The 16,431-nt window shown below is 47.3% G+C and overlaps 1 protein-coding gene across 3 annotated transcripts in view; it reads left to right on the forward strand.

Annotated features, from left to right (window-relative positions):
- The window catches only part of LOC130198140 (laminin subunit alpha-3-like), a 57,014-nt gene that overhangs the window by 30,749 nt on the left and 9,834 nt on the right, over positions 1–16,431 (forward strand). For 2 of the 3 annotated variants that reach the window (XM_056421231.1, XM_056421233.1), the window contains exons 29-62: positions 710–908; positions 1,021–1,147; positions 1,371–1,519; positions 2,017–2,132; positions 2,554–2,765; positions 3,239–3,443; positions 4,308–4,452; positions 4,585–4,725; positions 5,068–5,229; positions 5,668–5,769; positions 5,865–5,948; positions 6,347–6,577; positions 9,553–9,666; positions 10,278–10,396; positions 10,493–10,573; positions 10,673–10,773; positions 10,902–10,955; positions 11,200–11,351; positions 11,850–11,960; positions 12,052–12,163; positions 12,358–12,525; positions 12,645–12,841; positions 13,018–13,134; positions 13,363–13,517; positions 13,639–13,780; positions 13,909–14,008; positions 14,094–14,210; positions 14,290–14,460; positions 14,561–14,712; positions 14,825–15,019; positions 15,106–15,254; positions 15,396–15,558; positions 15,654–15,787; positions 16,207–16,351. In XM_056421231.1, the coding sequence (XP_056277206.1) occupies positions 710–908; positions 1,021–1,147; positions 1,371–1,519; positions 2,017–2,132; positions 2,554–2,765; positions 3,239–3,443; positions 4,308–4,452; positions 4,585–4,725; positions 5,068–5,229; positions 5,668–5,769; positions 5,865–5,948; positions 6,347–6,577; positions 9,553–9,666; positions 10,278–10,396; positions 10,493–10,573; positions 10,673–10,773; positions 10,902–10,955; positions 11,200–11,351; positions 11,850–11,960; positions 12,052–12,163; positions 12,358–12,525; positions 12,645–12,841; positions 13,018–13,134; positions 13,363–13,517; positions 13,639–13,780; positions 13,909–14,008; positions 14,094–14,210; positions 14,290–14,460; positions 14,561–14,712; positions 14,825–15,019; positions 15,106–15,254; positions 15,396–15,558; positions 15,654–15,787; positions 16,207–16,351 (4,822 nt within the window). The remainder of the gene's footprint in view (positions 1–709; positions 909–1,020; positions 1,148–1,370; positions 1,520–2,016; positions 2,133–2,553; positions 2,766–3,238; positions 3,444–4,307; positions 4,453–4,584; positions 4,726–5,067; positions 5,230–5,667; positions 5,770–5,864; positions 5,949–6,346; positions 6,578–9,552; positions 9,667–10,277; positions 10,397–10,492; positions 10,574–10,672; positions 10,774–10,901; positions 10,956–11,199; positions 11,352–11,849; positions 11,961–12,051; positions 12,164–12,357; positions 12,526–12,644; positions 12,842–13,017; positions 13,135–13,362; positions 13,518–13,638; positions 13,781–13,908; positions 14,009–14,093; positions 14,211–14,289; positions 14,461–14,560; positions 14,713–14,824; positions 15,020–15,105; positions 15,255–15,395; positions 15,559–15,653; positions 15,788–16,206; positions 16,352–16,431) is intronic. The other variant, XM_056421232.1, reaches the window with a different exon arrangement.

Consider the following 16,431-nt stretch of genomic DNA (forward strand, 5'->3'; position numbering starts at 1 on the left):
CTAAGGTGATTAGCAAACACAATGTACCATTAGAACACTGGAGTGATAGTTGATGGAAATGGGCCTCTATACACCTATGGAGATATTTCATTAGAAACCAGACACTTCCACCTAGAATAGTCATTTACCACATTAACAATGTATAGTGTGTATTTTTGATTAATGTTATCTTTATTGAAAAAACAGTGCTTTTCTTTGAAAAATAAAGACATTTCTAAGTGACCCCAAACTTTTGAACGGTAGTGTAAATATTTTAACTCACCTTAAGATAATATACACATATGCATGCTTAATATGCCACACCCTTAATATGTCCATGCCTTTAATGCTGTTGACTTTAAGTGGTTCTGTGTTAATTTACGGGTTAGTACAAATAGTTTGTGACACATTCCCCACCTCACAAAACATTGCTTCCATATTTACAGGGTAATAAATGTCTTCTGGGAAGTAGAGAGTAAAAGTAGGAAACGTGTTAATGTGCCAAGGCTTTCCTCGGACACAGGTGCATATTTAGTGTGTGAGGTCAGGATTACTGCACAGTGATGAGAGAAAGTTGGATAACCAGAGGATTTTGAGATTTAAAATAGATTATTCGAGACAACTCTTGCTTTATTGGTCCCTGACCCCTCTCCTAACCACAGTAACACTTGCCAAACACTTATCAACAGGCTTTAAGTAACAACATCTTGTTGCTGTTTACTGTTTCCAGTCAGCACTGCGTTCTGAGGCCATGGGACGAGCCAACCTCAGCCTGGGTTTTGTACGCTGCCCGTGATGGACAGCTATCCCCGGGACCAGCTGTTTCCCCCAAACAAGGAGAGAACGAGGATTGGAGGCGGAGACGGCAGATCGGAGCGTTCCCCGTCCGGCGACCTCAGAGCGACGGGGTACTGCTTAAATTCCCTCAGGTAAAAAACCTTGTTGAATAATCTGATCCTTTCTGAACTTCATCTTGCTGCTGGGAGTTGAAGACGACCTCTGCCCTGACATTCAATTCACCGCGACACTTCTTTTCCCCAGACGGAGATCAATTTCACTCCCAAGGTGCCCCTCCCAGGCACGTATGTGGTCGTGGTCCATTATCAGCAGCCCGAACACACCTCCTTCCCCGTGGAGGTCCATGTGGACGCAGGGCGCGAGTGGAAGGGTGAGTGCTTTGGAGGAAGTGGTAGGCGGAAGCCCGTTAAATCAAATAAAGTGTAGGAGTTTATTGGTTCAGTGGTCATACGTGTGGCTACTCGGGCAAGAGCAGATTAAGTCCCTGATTAAGGCCTTGGACACACTTCCTGATATGGCTTTGGCGTCGAGGCGGATTATTGTGCGGCATGCTTGCGTCTCGACGCGACTTCAACTCTGTTCTTCTCTTCCAGGTTCAGTAAACGCATCCTTCTGCCCCGCCGTCTCCGGCTGCAGGGAGGTTGTGATCGCCGATGGGCGCGTCGCCTTCGACTTTGACCAGAGCTCTTGGCAGCTGCCCAGCATCTCTTTCATCGTGCCTCCTAAGAAGACACTTATTCTGGTTTGTGGTCAAACACCGTCCAAATGATGTTTTGCCGCGACATTAAATGAGAACTAAAGGGTAGAAATAATTAGAAATAAAGTTTACTTCTGTGTAAAGCCAGCCGGTCGGAGTAGTGCACCTGTGTTTTGTTCAGAGGACTTGGCACACTGAGGTCCTCCCTCCTCAGTGTTATGCCATATCCCCAACAACAACAATGAAGGGACTGTATTCCACCTGGCAGCCACACACAGCTGTCTAAAAGCTAAAAGCTAAGCTCCTAAACTCTGTTGGGCAGGGGCAGCATGTGCTTTGTTTGCCTGCTCACTTGCTTTACTTTCCCTTCTTCCCATGAAATGAAGCAGAAAAAGATGTGGCTGAAACACTTGAAGTCATCCTATATCCATTTGTCACTCTGCGCCATACTGATGTGAATACATTAAAGAGAAAACAATGCAAGTTTCTGGTGAGATTGAGTTTTATTTGGTCTTTTCTAATCCTTTGTGTTTTTTGTGTAGGATTATATCTTGTTGGTTCCCGAGAGCAGTTACACCCCAGATCTCCTGAAAGAGAATCCGCTGGATAAATCTGCACATTTCATAGAGCAGTGCCGAGGAGAAGGGTTCTACATCGAGTAAGTATCCACCGCGTCTAAAACCAGCTGCACTCAAATCCTTTTTAAACGGTACTTTAAAGATCAGTTGTTAATTCATTTCATCATAAGCTCTCCTCTCTTTAAGAGGGTTATAATGGCCTTATTGATGCTTTGTTGGATTTCTGTGTGCAAAAAATTATTTATCCACCAGTAATAGTTTCACAACAATAAACGGCACAGTGGAAGCTTTGGGAAATGGCGCCCTCTGGCAACGATATCAGAGTATTACATCACATCAGTATTTGAATCGTATTCAGAATCAGCTTCATTGGCCGTGTATGTGTGCACATGCATGGAATTTGACTCCGGTTACGCTTTCGTAGTACATACATGTTATTCAGAAAAAAAAGACATTAAAGACAACAGAATAGCAACTCCTTTTATTTCCCTGTCCCATCAGCCCGAGAAGCGCTCCCCAGTCCTGCAGAGACTCCGCCCGCTCTCTTGTTGCGGCCTATAATGACGGAGCGCTGCCTTGCCACTGTGACCCGTCCGGCTCTACCGGGACCACTTGCCAGCCAGTTGGAGGACGGTGCCCATGCAGGCCGCACGTCATCGGTCGACAGTGCACCAAGTGCGCCACGGGATACTACGGCTTCCCCCACTGCAGACGTGAGTGAACGTTCACATGGGCCGTGTGAGGAAGCAAGCCCTTTACTGGGTTAGGGCTCGATCACACCAGACGCGCCTCTCAAAAACGCAGCCGCACCAAAAACGCCTTGGCAAAAACCTAATTAGATTTAGAATTATAAAGATCTTCGTAATTTAATACCGCTAATATAATATATAATATATAATTCTCCTCGGGAAAAAAGGAAAAAAAATCCTGCCTCCTGCTTGATTCGATTGGCTGCATTGGCCGACGTGACGATGAGATGAGCTCCGCGCCTCGTGCTGTTGAAAGTTGAGAGAATTTTTTTTTAAGCGCGCCAAAAAAAAAAAAAAAAAACGCGTGCGCGCTAAAAGGAAGGCGCGTCTGGGAATCAATGAATTTGCGTTTTGGGCGTTTTGAGGCGAGAGGCGCGTCTGGTGTGTTCGAGCCCTTAGAAACGCATCTAAAAAAATACCCTCCATCCCTCCTGCAGCGTGTGAATGTGGCCGCCGGCTGTGTGACGAGGTGACCGGACGCTGTATCTGCCCGCCTCAGACGGTCAAACCCGCCTGCGACGCGTGCCAGGGTCAGACGTTCAGCTACCACCCGTCGCTGGGCTGCGAGGGCTGCGGATGCTCTCCCAAGGGCATCGAGGTCAACGCAGGGCTCGACTGTGACCTCATCACGGGACAGTGCGGGCAAGTGGAAACCTGCCGAGAACTACGAGGCTGGGCACGTATTACATGTGGAAGTTAGTGCTTATTAGCAAGAACACGAAATTAAGCAGTGACAGCTTTGTGTATTTAACCAAGGGTAGAGGATTTAGGACATTTTACGAGACTGAAATAAAAAAAGGTCTTTAAATAAAAATAAGTCAATTAGGAATAATACAATAAAAATAAATACAAAAACCAGTCAGAAAGAATAAGTTTAAGTCACATTTTGGAGAAGCAAATATATAAATAAAAAAAATCTGGACACCTGCATTGATCTTACTATAAAACGCAACACAACATGTCCTATGTTTCTTTTTTCTCTACATTTTGATTTATTTTATGGTGGTTATAGATTTGTTCAAGTCTACTAAACAGATGAGTTGTCGCTTAAGGGGAATTAAGAAATGATATATGATGATGCAATAGTCATTAATTGTACGACTGAATAATCACGTCTGTAATTTACAGAATTTATGAAGCAGCTCCACAAAGACGGGTTGTCCTTTGCCAATACGTTTTCTCAAATAATATGTACTAATATTTGGCGGTGAAAAAGGCTGGAATGCACAGCCCGTAGCCTCTGAAAGGGAAACATGACACCGAGCTACTCCGAGTGATCGATGGGAGGATAATTTCACATGCCAGTCATGTTGACTGTCTTAAAGAAAACTTGCAACGTGGCTTCAAAAACAACTTGATGTGAACACCATACCATAACGCTGTGTTTTCCTCTCAGCTGTATTTGTGAATGTGTCTTGTTCCATACTTTTCTATAACATCTGACTAAATCAAAGCACGAGCCACACATGACATCCATAAAGTGCCTGACGGTGTATTTTTCTGTAGTTGCAAGCCTCGGGTTGGCGGGCGGCAGTGCGACCGCTGCGCTGCAGGTTATTATCGCTTCCCTGACTGCGTGCCGTGCAGCTGCAACCGGGGCGGCGTCACCGCGGACATCTGCCACCCAGACACGGGCAGGTGCCTCTGCAAGGTGAGCTCCTTTCAGCGTATACTCGCTGATTTAAAAAAACGAAAAACAACTCCCTCTGGCATCTCATTTTCGTTTCTTTCTCTCCCCTCGAGCTCTGACTTTCTCTCTTATTTATTACCGCCGTGGGTGTAGAGAAATGTTGCTGGCGTCAAGTGTGTGACCTGTCGGGAAGGTTCCTTCTATTTCGACCCCTCCAACCCTCACGGCTGTACCAGGTGCTTCTGCTTCGGAGCGACTGACCGGTGTCAGAGCTCCAGCAAACGCAGGGGGAAGGTGTGTTTCTTTTCTTTCGTGCCCCTGCGTGTCTCTGAATGCCTTTTGGAAAGGTTTTGGCCTGCAGAGCTTTCTGGCTGATAGCAGCTATGTGGCGAACGTCATTCACTTATCCTCTTTCTAACGAGAGCTGCACACACAGCTGCGATTGCATCATGGTGATTTCACTGGATTCTGGGTGCATTCTGTGACTCTCGGTCGTATCGGTTTGCTTGTAATATTACGTGCACATCCAGTTAAAAGCAGATGTAGTCTTGTTATCTCGTGTGTTTTTCTTCGTGAACACAGCACCGCTTGCGGATGGATGCTTCACTTTGACCGACACATGTTCCCTGTTGAAAGTTTGTGGCGGTGCAGGTGTGGCGTTTGGAAAGCCCCGATCGGGGGGACGTCCCCTCTGTGTTGAACCCAGCCAGTAACGCAGTGGTGGCAGACATCCAGGAGCTTCCTCCCACAGTTCAAACTCTACACTGGGTGGCACCATCGTCCTACCTGGGAGACAGGGTGAGTCAGTGAGGGCAGAGAACACCGTGTGAACCACAATGCGGTTACTGTTGTTAAGCTATGGAAGCAGATAGCTTTATGGTTTTAAAAAGATCAATAAAGAATTCATTTTATTTTTTGGGGGGCGGTCTTGTCTTCTTATCTTTGTCCGTGTCTCCGTTTACTCGCGTAACATTAAAATCTGACAATACTATAATTGAGCTCGGATTCAGACACACTGTTTTTTGCCCCTGATCTTCATCGTTTGATCATACAATCTTAATAATTAGTAATTTATCTATTGTTCTATTGTGCCAGAGAGAAACGATGGCCTCAACTGTTACTTTATAGGTGTGAAATAAGATCCATGTTTTCCTTTTCGCTAATTGCTGTGCTCCAGTGGTCTATGTAGCCTTTGCATATAAGCTGACAGATATTTGGGCTTCTCTCCTCTCTTAGGTTGGGTCTTATGGTGGTTTCCTCACCTACCAGTCCAAATCCTTTGGGATTCCCAGTGAGGGCATGACTCTCATGGACAGGAGACCTGATGTCGTGCTGACTGTGCGTGGTGCTACTTGTGTCTTCTCTCTTCGACCTCACTTTATTGAGTGGCAGAAACACAGCGTATTTATCTGTCTTATTATTTCCCCCCCCAGGGTCAGAATATGACCCTGATCCACATGGCTCCACAAGTCCCGCTTCCAGACCGGCTGCATCAGGGCCGGGTCCAGCTCTTGGAGGTAAAGTACAAACCAGTTGCTCTGACAATAAGCTGTGATGTTAGTGTTGGAAGAGGAGGAACCGCACGCTGCTGACCTTTTATTTGTTAATCTTAGAGACGGTTACGAGGTCATTCAAACCACTTAGTTGATTATAAAATATGTATGTTTTATGTAGATTCTGCTTGTGAAAAAGTCTCTGAATGTCAAACAGATTCATCTTCTGGGGAGTGTAAATGTGCTTTTCAAAGTTCACAGAAATCCGCTGTTAGACTTTCTTATTTTTGTGATCTGTGAGATTTAATCCTGATAATGGTGTTGGAGGCAAGGTCACCGAAGCCATTCAAGTGCATCCTCAGAGGACCATAAATACAGATTTCTCAGCATTAGTCTCCAAATAAGTGATCTGTTGCCTCCAGGGAAACTGGCGCCATGCTGTCACCAACAGGCCGGTCTCCCGAGAGGAACTGATGATGGTCCTCGCCGGTCTGGTTGGCTTGAGGATCCGAGCCTTGTACTTTACTCAGAGCCAGCGACTCACTTTAGGAGAGGTGGGCCTGGAGGGGGTGACGACCACCGGGACTGGTGGTCCTGGAAACACCGTGGAAGATTGTTCCTGCCCCCCTCAGAACACCGGAGACTCCTGTGAGGTGAGCAGCCCGTTAAATATACTTCTATACTGCTCTGTCTTTATTCTTCCGTGAATACATACAAGGTGTGAAATGTGTCACGAACCCAACAGCGATAGAATTAAAGCCATAAACAAGGGTAGCGTTGTTACCGTCGTTGCATGTGACGCCGTGGTTACGCTCGTCTTTTCAACGGGACTATTGTGATGGGATGCGGCTCAACTGTGTCGGCATACCTGCGTCCACACTTGATACACCTGACCGGATGAATAAACGGCACTTGTTGTTTTTGCTGCTCGTTCTTCCTTTCTGAAGTAAAAGTAGACTTTCTACTTTTTGAAGAATAGCTTCCATCAAAGCTCCTCTCATTCGACGATAAGCACAGTCTCCGATAAATTCTTTCCCGAGATGATGCGAGACCTACGGTTGGTTAATTGTCCGGGTTGTGCCCACATGCCGTCCACACCTCGCTGGGATCCCCACTCAATGCGGGCCAGATCCCATCTCGTACACCACAGCCTCGGTGAACTTTGAGTTCTGTGTCGACAAACATTGTGCAGGAATCTCGCGTCATTGACTCTTTCTAGCTGGAAAAAAAATTACTCGAAAATGTTATTTCCTACACCTGAAATGCAGGCTGTAGGTGTGCAGATAAACATATGATGGGGGGTGGGGGGCTATCTGGATCATTGTGTCAGGCCTGAGAAGCGAGGGTGGAGCGAGGTGTTGATTTGAAAGAAGCCTCTCGTCACCCTCTAGGTGCTGGACCTCCTCCTCATATTTTTAAGGGGTGTTCTGACACGCCTGAACCACCTACCACACCCTTTTCCCGAGAGGAAAAATTCATCAACAGAGCAGCTTTGGATTTAAATTACCGGAAAATACCAACCGGAGAACTTCACGGTCGAATTGTGTCGACCCGCGTTGGGACACGATGTCACGCAGACATCGTATTCCTGATTATACAGCTGTAATCACAGCTCTCAGACACGCAGTGCAAACAACCATGATGAAGTTGCCAAGGAAAAGCTTTACTTCTTATTATTTTCATCCTGTCTTGAGTGAGTTTTCCGGTGCTGCTCATATTGGATTTGCAGTTTTGCCCAAACTTTATAATTATAAACAGGAATGGAGCAACAGCTAATTCAAAGTTCGAGTTTCTCATGAAACACGGAGCATTGAATAGCGGAGAGAAACCGCAATACCAAGAAATGTTATTTCTTGTTTCTAAGTGCCGTTGCCAAAGCCGTGGTTACCTGCCTGTGTATACGTGAGCAACAGTCTGATCGGGAGTGTTGAAAGAAAGTTAATAATATGTGCCCAGAGGCGGTGTGACAGGGCGGCCTCACCTTGAGTCGTGCATGGGGTGCGGCCGGGTGTCCGCACATTGTGTTACTCATGAACCAGAGCGCGGTATGAGTGCACCCGACGCACCTAGTCTGTCGTGTGTGTGTGTGTGTGTGTGAGGAGAGTGATTCAGGAGTGAGTTTGTTGTCTACATTGCCTGAGGATGTCTGACTTTCCTCTCAGTCACATATGTTTGCACCGTTATAAACCACACACACACACACCTATACACACACACCTACCACACCCTTGCAGCTTCAAGTCCACGTCTCTATTCAGAAATACTGCAGAAATCCACTTATCTTAGCGCTGTGTTCAGAGGCACGTGCATGCACCAACATGATTATGAATGTGTCTCGAGGTATCATGTTTATGTGTGTGTGTGTGTGTGTGTGCGTGTGTGTGTGTGCGCGGGAGAGAAGAGAAAAAAAAGAGATGGAGCACTTGCATGTGTGTGCTTGTGTGCTCGCATACACGCATGCTGCTCTGCCGGACTGACTCAGGTAGGAGCTGGGCGTGGCCTCGCTGTGTGCGTGCGTGGGAGTGGGAGTGTGTTCGTTTAAGAGGCCGAGGCCCGGGCAGAGAGGAGCATTATTTCACACGGACTTAACGTTAGGAATGTCAGATATGTGTATGGACAGACTGCGGAGCACGGGCGTTTTGTTACTGCTCTGTTGGACTTTGATTGGACTTTGCGGCGCCGGGCCCAGGCCCCGAGAGAGAGGGCAGCGAACCCGCCACGCCAGGCATCATGAAAGGTGGTCCCAAGGGATACGGGACCCCTCGCTTCACGGACGGGGAGCTCAGCGGATAGAGTATCCATCGATGAGCGATGAAGGTACTCAGAGGGTGGTCTACCCCTGGGGACGCGGACAAACGGTTCACGATCCTTCTGTCAATGACAGCGGCGCGAGTTCTCAGATTCAGGTAAACATCCGTGAAGACGGGATGGGTCTCTTTGAAGGGATGTGGTTGTGCCCGAGCTGTAGGTCACGGTACTCGGCGTATCGGGTGTGGATTGGCGGGGACGTGAAGACGGTTATCTGTGAAAGCAAAGTGCACGCTTCGACTCCGCGGTGTTAATTTTTAATGACACTCGCCTCAGGTCAAGTGCATTGCTTATCACAGCCGTCTGGGAGAGTTGGTTTCATGGGGAACAATGCATCTGTGTTTGCAGGTTATAGATTAAGTCTGTCGTCTACAATAGGATCCTTTATTTATCATCATAATATAGAATAATATAATACAAAACCTCGCGAGATATTTATGATATTTACTGTGATTACTTGTTCGGCAATGTTGCAAATCAATAACGCTGTTTTTTTTTTTTTTCCAATGTTGAATTTACAGGATTTAAAAAACTATATATGAATCCACTCAATTAGCCGAAAGAAGACACACTTGTCTGGTTATTTAATCTTTACAACATCTCTCTATGAAATAAAATAATTTATAAAATGACATTTAAAATGTAAGCACCACCTTGTGTCATAACTTTTCTACAAGCCTGAGGTTTCCTGTGAATGCAGCTATGCTTATGGAGTGGTACATCTGGATGTATGAGTTATACTCTTCAAATAGCAATCATTTCATGTTCGTTTATGATGTCTTTTATAGATGTGTGTGTGTGTTGTTTTTCTTCTTCTCAGAAATGTGCTGCCGGTTACTTCAGAGACAGAAGTGGGTTCTTCCTGGGCCGCTGCGTGCCCTGTAAGTGCAACGGTCTGGCTGACGAGTGTGAAGACGGGACCGGGAAGTGCCTGGTAAGGGACACACTCGACCCCTCGGCCCCTATCCGTGACTTCATGACCACAGGCCTCCACGAGACACCCACACACACCTCCGGTGTGAGCCACAGATCAATCAGAGTCTAGACCCCGTCCTCTTCGGGGTACATCCGTGAGCCACATCAGGAGCACTATATGATACGACTTTCTGATTACTCGTCGTTCTTTATCCTCGACGGGAGGAGGAGCCTTTACACTTTTCAAAATCTCAGTCAACTCTGTCGTGTTGTTGTTGTTGTGCAAGACCCTCAAGACCGGGCCTGCATGTGCTCCGAACCCCGGCAGCTCAATGCCAAACGGACCCAAAAAAAGCATCTGAATACACACACACTGTTCTGTGTGTGTGTGTGTAGCAAACACACTCTCTGATTGACTGGCGGGGAACCGTCTTTTCTCTTCGCCCCTCGACGTTTGCATTCCTGCAGAATGTGATGACAGACGTGATGTCGGTACAGCGAGTGTCGGAGGCTCGCCGCGGTTTAGTTTTTTTTATCCGATCCCAATATTCCGTGCCTCGCGACCGTCGTTCCTCACGTGCATTTTGCAAGTGGATTCGCTGAAGACCGTCGACATTGTGTCATTTTCAGAGCTGTCAGTCCAACGCGGCCGGGGATCGGTGCGAGCGCTGCAAAGAAGGTTACTTTGGAAGCGCGGCTCAGAAGTCGTGCAGAGTTTGCCCGTGCCCATTCAGCCTGCCGGCAAACAAGTGGGTGACAAAATAAATAGAAATATATATACGGCTATAATTTAATGTAGATGTGTGTTTCGAGAGTTAAACCCCGAACTGCCTGTCTGTCTGCAGTTTTGCGATCGGTTGCAAAGAAGTATTTGGAGACGTCGAGTGTGTGTGCAGAGCCGGCTACCGCGGAGACAGGTGTGAGAGGTGAGTGTTGTATGGATGTTAAAATCCAGTTCAGATACTGTGTCCTTACACTTTAGACTCACACGTTTCTCTGTTTAACTTGCGTCTCCTTCTCCATAGCTGTGCTCCTGGTTACTATGGTGATCCGTTGACACCGGGAGGAAGTTGTCGGCCCTGTAATTGCTACGGCAGAGGAAACATCTGTGATCCCAGGACTGGAGGTAAGACTGTGCACTTCCCTTTCATTAATCAACTCGTTCAATCTCATACAGATTATTTCAACTCATTAGTTTTTTTTTTTAATCCTTGTTTAGTCATTAAAGAGGTTTAAATATCTCTTTTTTTCCAGTTTGCAAGAACACACTGGACCCGGGAGACACAAACACAGACCAGCACTGCCACGGTGAATTAACTACAAATATTTGATTTGATGCTGTGACATGCAGGCGCGGGTGGATCATGGGATAATTGGCCTCAGAGGAACAGACTTGCAAAAGGCCATTGTGGTGATCTCTTCCTGGTTGGTCTTTTTCAGTGACATGTTGCTGGTGAAGACCAGGACTGCGTTCAATAATCCATCCACGCCTGTAGGTTCCGATATAATTGAGTATGATCCCTTGCTAATGCATCACTTGTTTGTCCTCTAGAGTGTGATAACTGTGCTCGGACTTTGCTACATGATCTGGAGAAGCTGGACCATGAGCTGGGAAGGATCAAGACTCAAATGGACAACGCCACGGCCAGCGCCACATCTCAGGACAGGCTGAAGAAGCTGCAGAAGGCTGTGTCGGACACCAAGGTAACACTGCAGTGTCCTGTAGCCCAGCACCGTGACTCTGAAGGCTGCACATAGGCCTGAAGACGAGGTGAAGGGCACACGAAACAGATCCAGATGCCAAATGCATGGTCACAAGAACAAAGAGACCCATTGTCACTTTATAATTTGCACTATTCACATGACTATTTATTACACACACACACACATGACGGCATAGGGTGGGTGTGCTTGTTCAAACATTCAGATATTGCAGCTGATAAGCAATCTCAGGGAAATGTGTCTCACAGCCGCAGTCTCAACACGGGGCAGTGACCACAACACGGCATGTCCGTGTTTTCGCACAGACTTGTCGTAATCTTACATAATCGCTTTTGTTTGAGTGTGCATCACTGTGGATTCGTGAGGCACAAGCGAATAAGCAATTTTGAGAGCGGCCTCAAGCCTCAGCGCTCGACCTGCTGTATTTGAATTCTCCTTCATGCGGCCTCGTTCACATTTCTGCCCCCGTGCGTTCTGCAGATACTCGTCAACAAATTCAGCTCGGCCGTAAACAGCCAGAAGTCCAAAGTCAACCAGCTGGAAGACGATGTGAGCACTCTCTCAGATGACATCGGCACACTCAAAAACAAGGTAGAGTGACGGAGATCGGAGTATTCTATGAGAATATCAGTGAATAAGTGTGAAAACGTGTATACATGTGTATTGTCGGTCTATATTTTAGGCGGATAAGGCGGCTTTTGATGCTGACAAGGCTGTGGCAGATGTGGGGAAAACCCACAACAGGGCCAAAGATCTGGACTCAGAGATTCAAAACATGCTGAAGAAAATCCGAGGTACAGGGAACTTAAGTTTACCGTCTCAATGTCTTGTCTTCTTTCTTTGACATCCCAGTTTGTTCTGTTTTCTGCATTTTTCAGCTTATCATGACACGTCGTCTCATCGTCTCCGAAACAATTGAATGGCGCTCATTATAAGAGCCGACACGTTTTCTCGACTGAGTGTCGTGCTTTCTCCTGTGTGTTTGAAGCTCTGCTGGACCAACTGAAGGAGGCAGGCACAAGTGGTGGCGCGGGGCCCAATGACAACCTGGCCAAGATGCTCGAAGATGCTCGGCGCATGGTGAAGGAGATGGAGGACAGGAACTTCACTCCTCAGAAGACCGCTGCGGAGAAAGAACGAGACGAGGCGATGAAACGTACGATTCTATCACGACTCTGCACCTCAGTCCATTCACCCAAATCCCTCCAGTTTGTTAAACATCCCTGCAGACTGATCAGAAACATGTCCATTGACCTATTCTTTTCTATTTTCCAGTGCTGGAACACGTCAAGGCTAATTTCACGAAGCAGTGCGACAAGAACGAGGCTGCGGCCGAAAAGCTCCGGGGCCTTCTGAAGGGTTACGGGGCCAAGCTGAAGGACCTGGACAAGGCTCTGAAGCAGGCGGTGGACTTGCTGAAAAAAGCCAACGCTCAGAACGGGCTCAATGCTCAGGCACTGAGAGATATGCAGGTAGAAGAAAAAAGTAGAGCTTGTTGCTTTGTTTAATGAACAAACAGTGCATACATGATGATTGTGGATGTACTGTCGAGGGGTTTATAAGTGTCAACAAAGGGAAGAATACCTCGTAGGTTATTGTTGCTACTCACGGTTATTCCACTCTAAACTGATGCACGTGCTCCCGACAGAAACGGATCAAAGACTTGAAACGGGAGCGGGAGACCGTTGAAGACCAAATGACCATGACGGAAAAAGAGCTGCAGAAAACCGAAGACTTGGTGAAGATGCTATCCGACAGCAAAATGGTACGTCTCGGCGAACTGCAACTCGCATGTTCTTTGCCCTCTTTGGACTCGGCGTGAGCGCCGCCCCGTACACGGCGTTACATAGAAGCCCTCATTCCGAGCGAGCTGTCGGGTCACGACATGCCGTCCGCTCAGATTACAGATTTTTGTTGTTTTTGCCCCGCCGTTTGAAATGGTATTCGGTTCCGCATAAATCGCACCCATTCACCTGCCCCCTCCCCTCTGTAGGAGTATGAACAGCTGGCGGCGCAGATGGACGGCGCCAAGACCGACTTGACCAAGAAGGTGAATGAGATTGCCAATGCGGCCGCCAAGAAGGGCATCGTGGAGGCTGCAGAGGAACACGCTAAGAACCTGAACAAGCTGGCGAGGGAGCTTGAGAAGTAGGTTGTTTATAATAAAGACTCGCTATCCCTATTAGAACCTCTCATGAGCTTTCCCCGCTGGTTCAGTGATATTGGAGCATAGTGTCTCATCTGTGCCCCTCGTTTTCCGGTATCACAGCGCTGTTAAGGACGCAAGTGCACGGCCCGAGGTCCGGAACGCCAAAGACGCCATCGACGCCTACAAGAACATCACAGATGCAGTCAATGCCGCCGAGGCTGCAGCCAACGAGGCCAAAGACGCAGCAGACAACGCCCTGAATGTAAGCCACGGGCATGGATCGCTTTTAGAAAATGACGGAGCTGCACGCTCGTCTTGGATTCAGTGAGAATATTTGAGTGCCGTGTTCCCCGTTCACCCAATGTTTTTTCCTCTTCTTCGTCCTTTTAGAATTTAAGCAAACAGAAACTCACACAAAGAGCGACGGACCTGAAAGAGACGAGTGATGACCTCCTGAAGAATGCAAAGGAGGCCGAGAAAGACCTACAAGGTATTCAGCCTTACTATTAAACAGTTATATATATTTTTTTTAATAAGCCAACCGCCGGTCACTAATTCTCATGTTTCTGTAAAAGACGCTGCAGCCGATGTTACTGACCTGAAGAAACGCCTGGATGCTGCTGGCAATAAGAAGAAGGCTCTCCAGAAAGACCTGCTCAGCATCCAGGACACACTGAACAACATCAACACAGGTAGATCAAGTCGAGGCGTCATGGCGCGGTCGACCACCAGGGTCCACGTTCATCCTAATCACTCGTTTCTTCAAATCAGGTGATGTCACAGATATGATTGACGAAGCCAAGAATCGGGCGGCTTCAGCCAATAACTCGGCCACGAACACGATGAACAAACTGAATGACATCAAAAAGGAAATTGACAAGATCAATATTAGTCCAGTTAACTCCAACCTGGGCAACGATCTGGATGACGTGGAAAAGTCAGGTGAGAGGCCTATAGACAGAATAACCACATGATGATATTAAAGATTAAACAGCTTTTTTTACACAACAATGTCTTTCTCCCGCTTATCTTCTACTTCCAGTCAAGAACTTGATGAATACCATCCCGTCTCTGGACGATAAGCTCTCAGAGGTGGAGAACCTGACCTCGCAGTTCTCCACCCTGAGCAACATCTCCGAGAACATCAAGAAGATGAAGGAGCTCATCGAACACGCCCGGGACGCGGCGAACAGGGTGAGGTCCCACTCTGTAGATGCCTCCGTGACCACGCCCCAATCAAACCCATGCATCCTCTATTTTCTCCCGGGTGGGTCTAATTCCCTCTTTTGTGTCTTGTTTCCTCAAGATTGCGGTCCCGATGAATTTCCTGGGGAATGGCCACGTGGAAATGCGTGCACCGAAGAACCTGGAGGATCTGAAGGCCTACACGTCCTTGTCGCTGTCGCTGCAGAGACCCGAGGGCAGGGGCGACGGAGGGCGTCGACGCAGACAGGCCGCCGACGAGGGAGACATGTTTGTGCTGTATCTTGGCGATAAAGATGTAAGTGACTCCAAATGCATGTACATGTGTACTTTATATATATTTTTTAATATGTTCACAAGGCATTGACGAACTGTGTCTCGTAGTCTTCGAAGAACTACATGGGTTTGGTTCTGAGGGCCAACGTGCTGTACGGGGTGTACAAGCTCAACGGAGTCGAGTATTCCATCAAGTCGGATCTCATCACCAAATCCGCGCCTGAGCCGGCCCAGTTCCACAGAGTGGACCTCCAAAGGTAAACTGGCAGCTTCATTGCGTTGTGAATCCCCTGTTGTCAGTGTAGAGGCGCACATGTGTCTAATTTTCCACTTGGACTTACTCTGTGAAGAATGTGAATGTTCTGAATGTGATTTTCTTTTCCCCTCTTCCGCTGGAGGATTTACCAAGATGTGCAAATGAACCTGACCAAACATAACCCTTCCAACGATGACACGGAGCTAATTGTGAGAAACAAGAAAGGGGAGGACGGCAAGAACCTCCTGGACATCAGTCCCAGCGACGTCGTGTTCTACGTCGGAGGCTACCCTGACGGCTTTGCTGTAAGCAACAAGGAAATACGAACGGCGATACGTATCTTTATTTTCAGCGAGCGTGGTGTTTTACTAAAACCTTTCTCCGCTCTGCTTCTCCTCAGCTGCCAGCTTCTCTCTACGACGGCTACCCCAAGTACAAGGGCTGCATTGAGTTCTTCTCCGTTAACGACAAGATCGTCAGTCTCTACAATTTCCAAAAGGCAGAGAACATCAATGAGAAGGTTCCATGCAAGAGGTTTGTCCCTACGTGATTAGTGGTGACTGAACTCGCCTGTATGCCTCGTCAATGATTTAAGCCTGAAAATATCAGGTTATATATCGTGTTCGACCTTTTCAGTTGCAGCCAAGCCCAGTTTTTTGATGCCGTCCCTGTGGCGTGAATGGATGAACATTTCCATCCCATCCCTCTGTGTTAGCGCCCAGAACACGGGTGTTAACTTTGGAACTGGCCTTTTTGATGTGGCTCTTGTATGATCTCCATGTATTAAAAAAAATATGTTTTTGCCCAGTGCATGATTGAATAGGCTAAAGCCCCACCGGGAGCCGGAATAAGTAGACATCAGAGCAAAGGCGATCTATCGGTAACTCACGGCATGCATTTCATCATCAGATTTTGAAATATAATGTCTTCCACTCTTTCTCCCCTCTATTTAGATATGCACGTCCATTGGACTCCAGCTACTATGAAGGCACTGGATATGGCAAAGTGGTGATAGATAAAGCATCTAACGTCCTCCTCGTCGGTATGTCCCTCTATTCCCGCTCAGAAAACGGTCTGCTGATGTACATCGGAAGTGAGGTAAATCATTGTTTCTGCTGTCGTTTGTTTCTATAAAAAACTTCTGTTTGAAAGACTTTTGAGTAAAATGGTATTTGCAA

Source organism: Pseudoliparis swirei, chromosome 8 (assembly GCF_029220125.1).
Source record: "Pseudoliparis swirei isolate HS2019 ecotype Mariana Trench chromosome 8, NWPU_hadal_v1, whole genome shotgun sequence".
Classification (NCBI taxonomy): domain Eukaryota; kingdom Metazoa; phylum Chordata; class Actinopteri; order Perciformes; family Liparidae; genus Pseudoliparis; species Pseudoliparis swirei.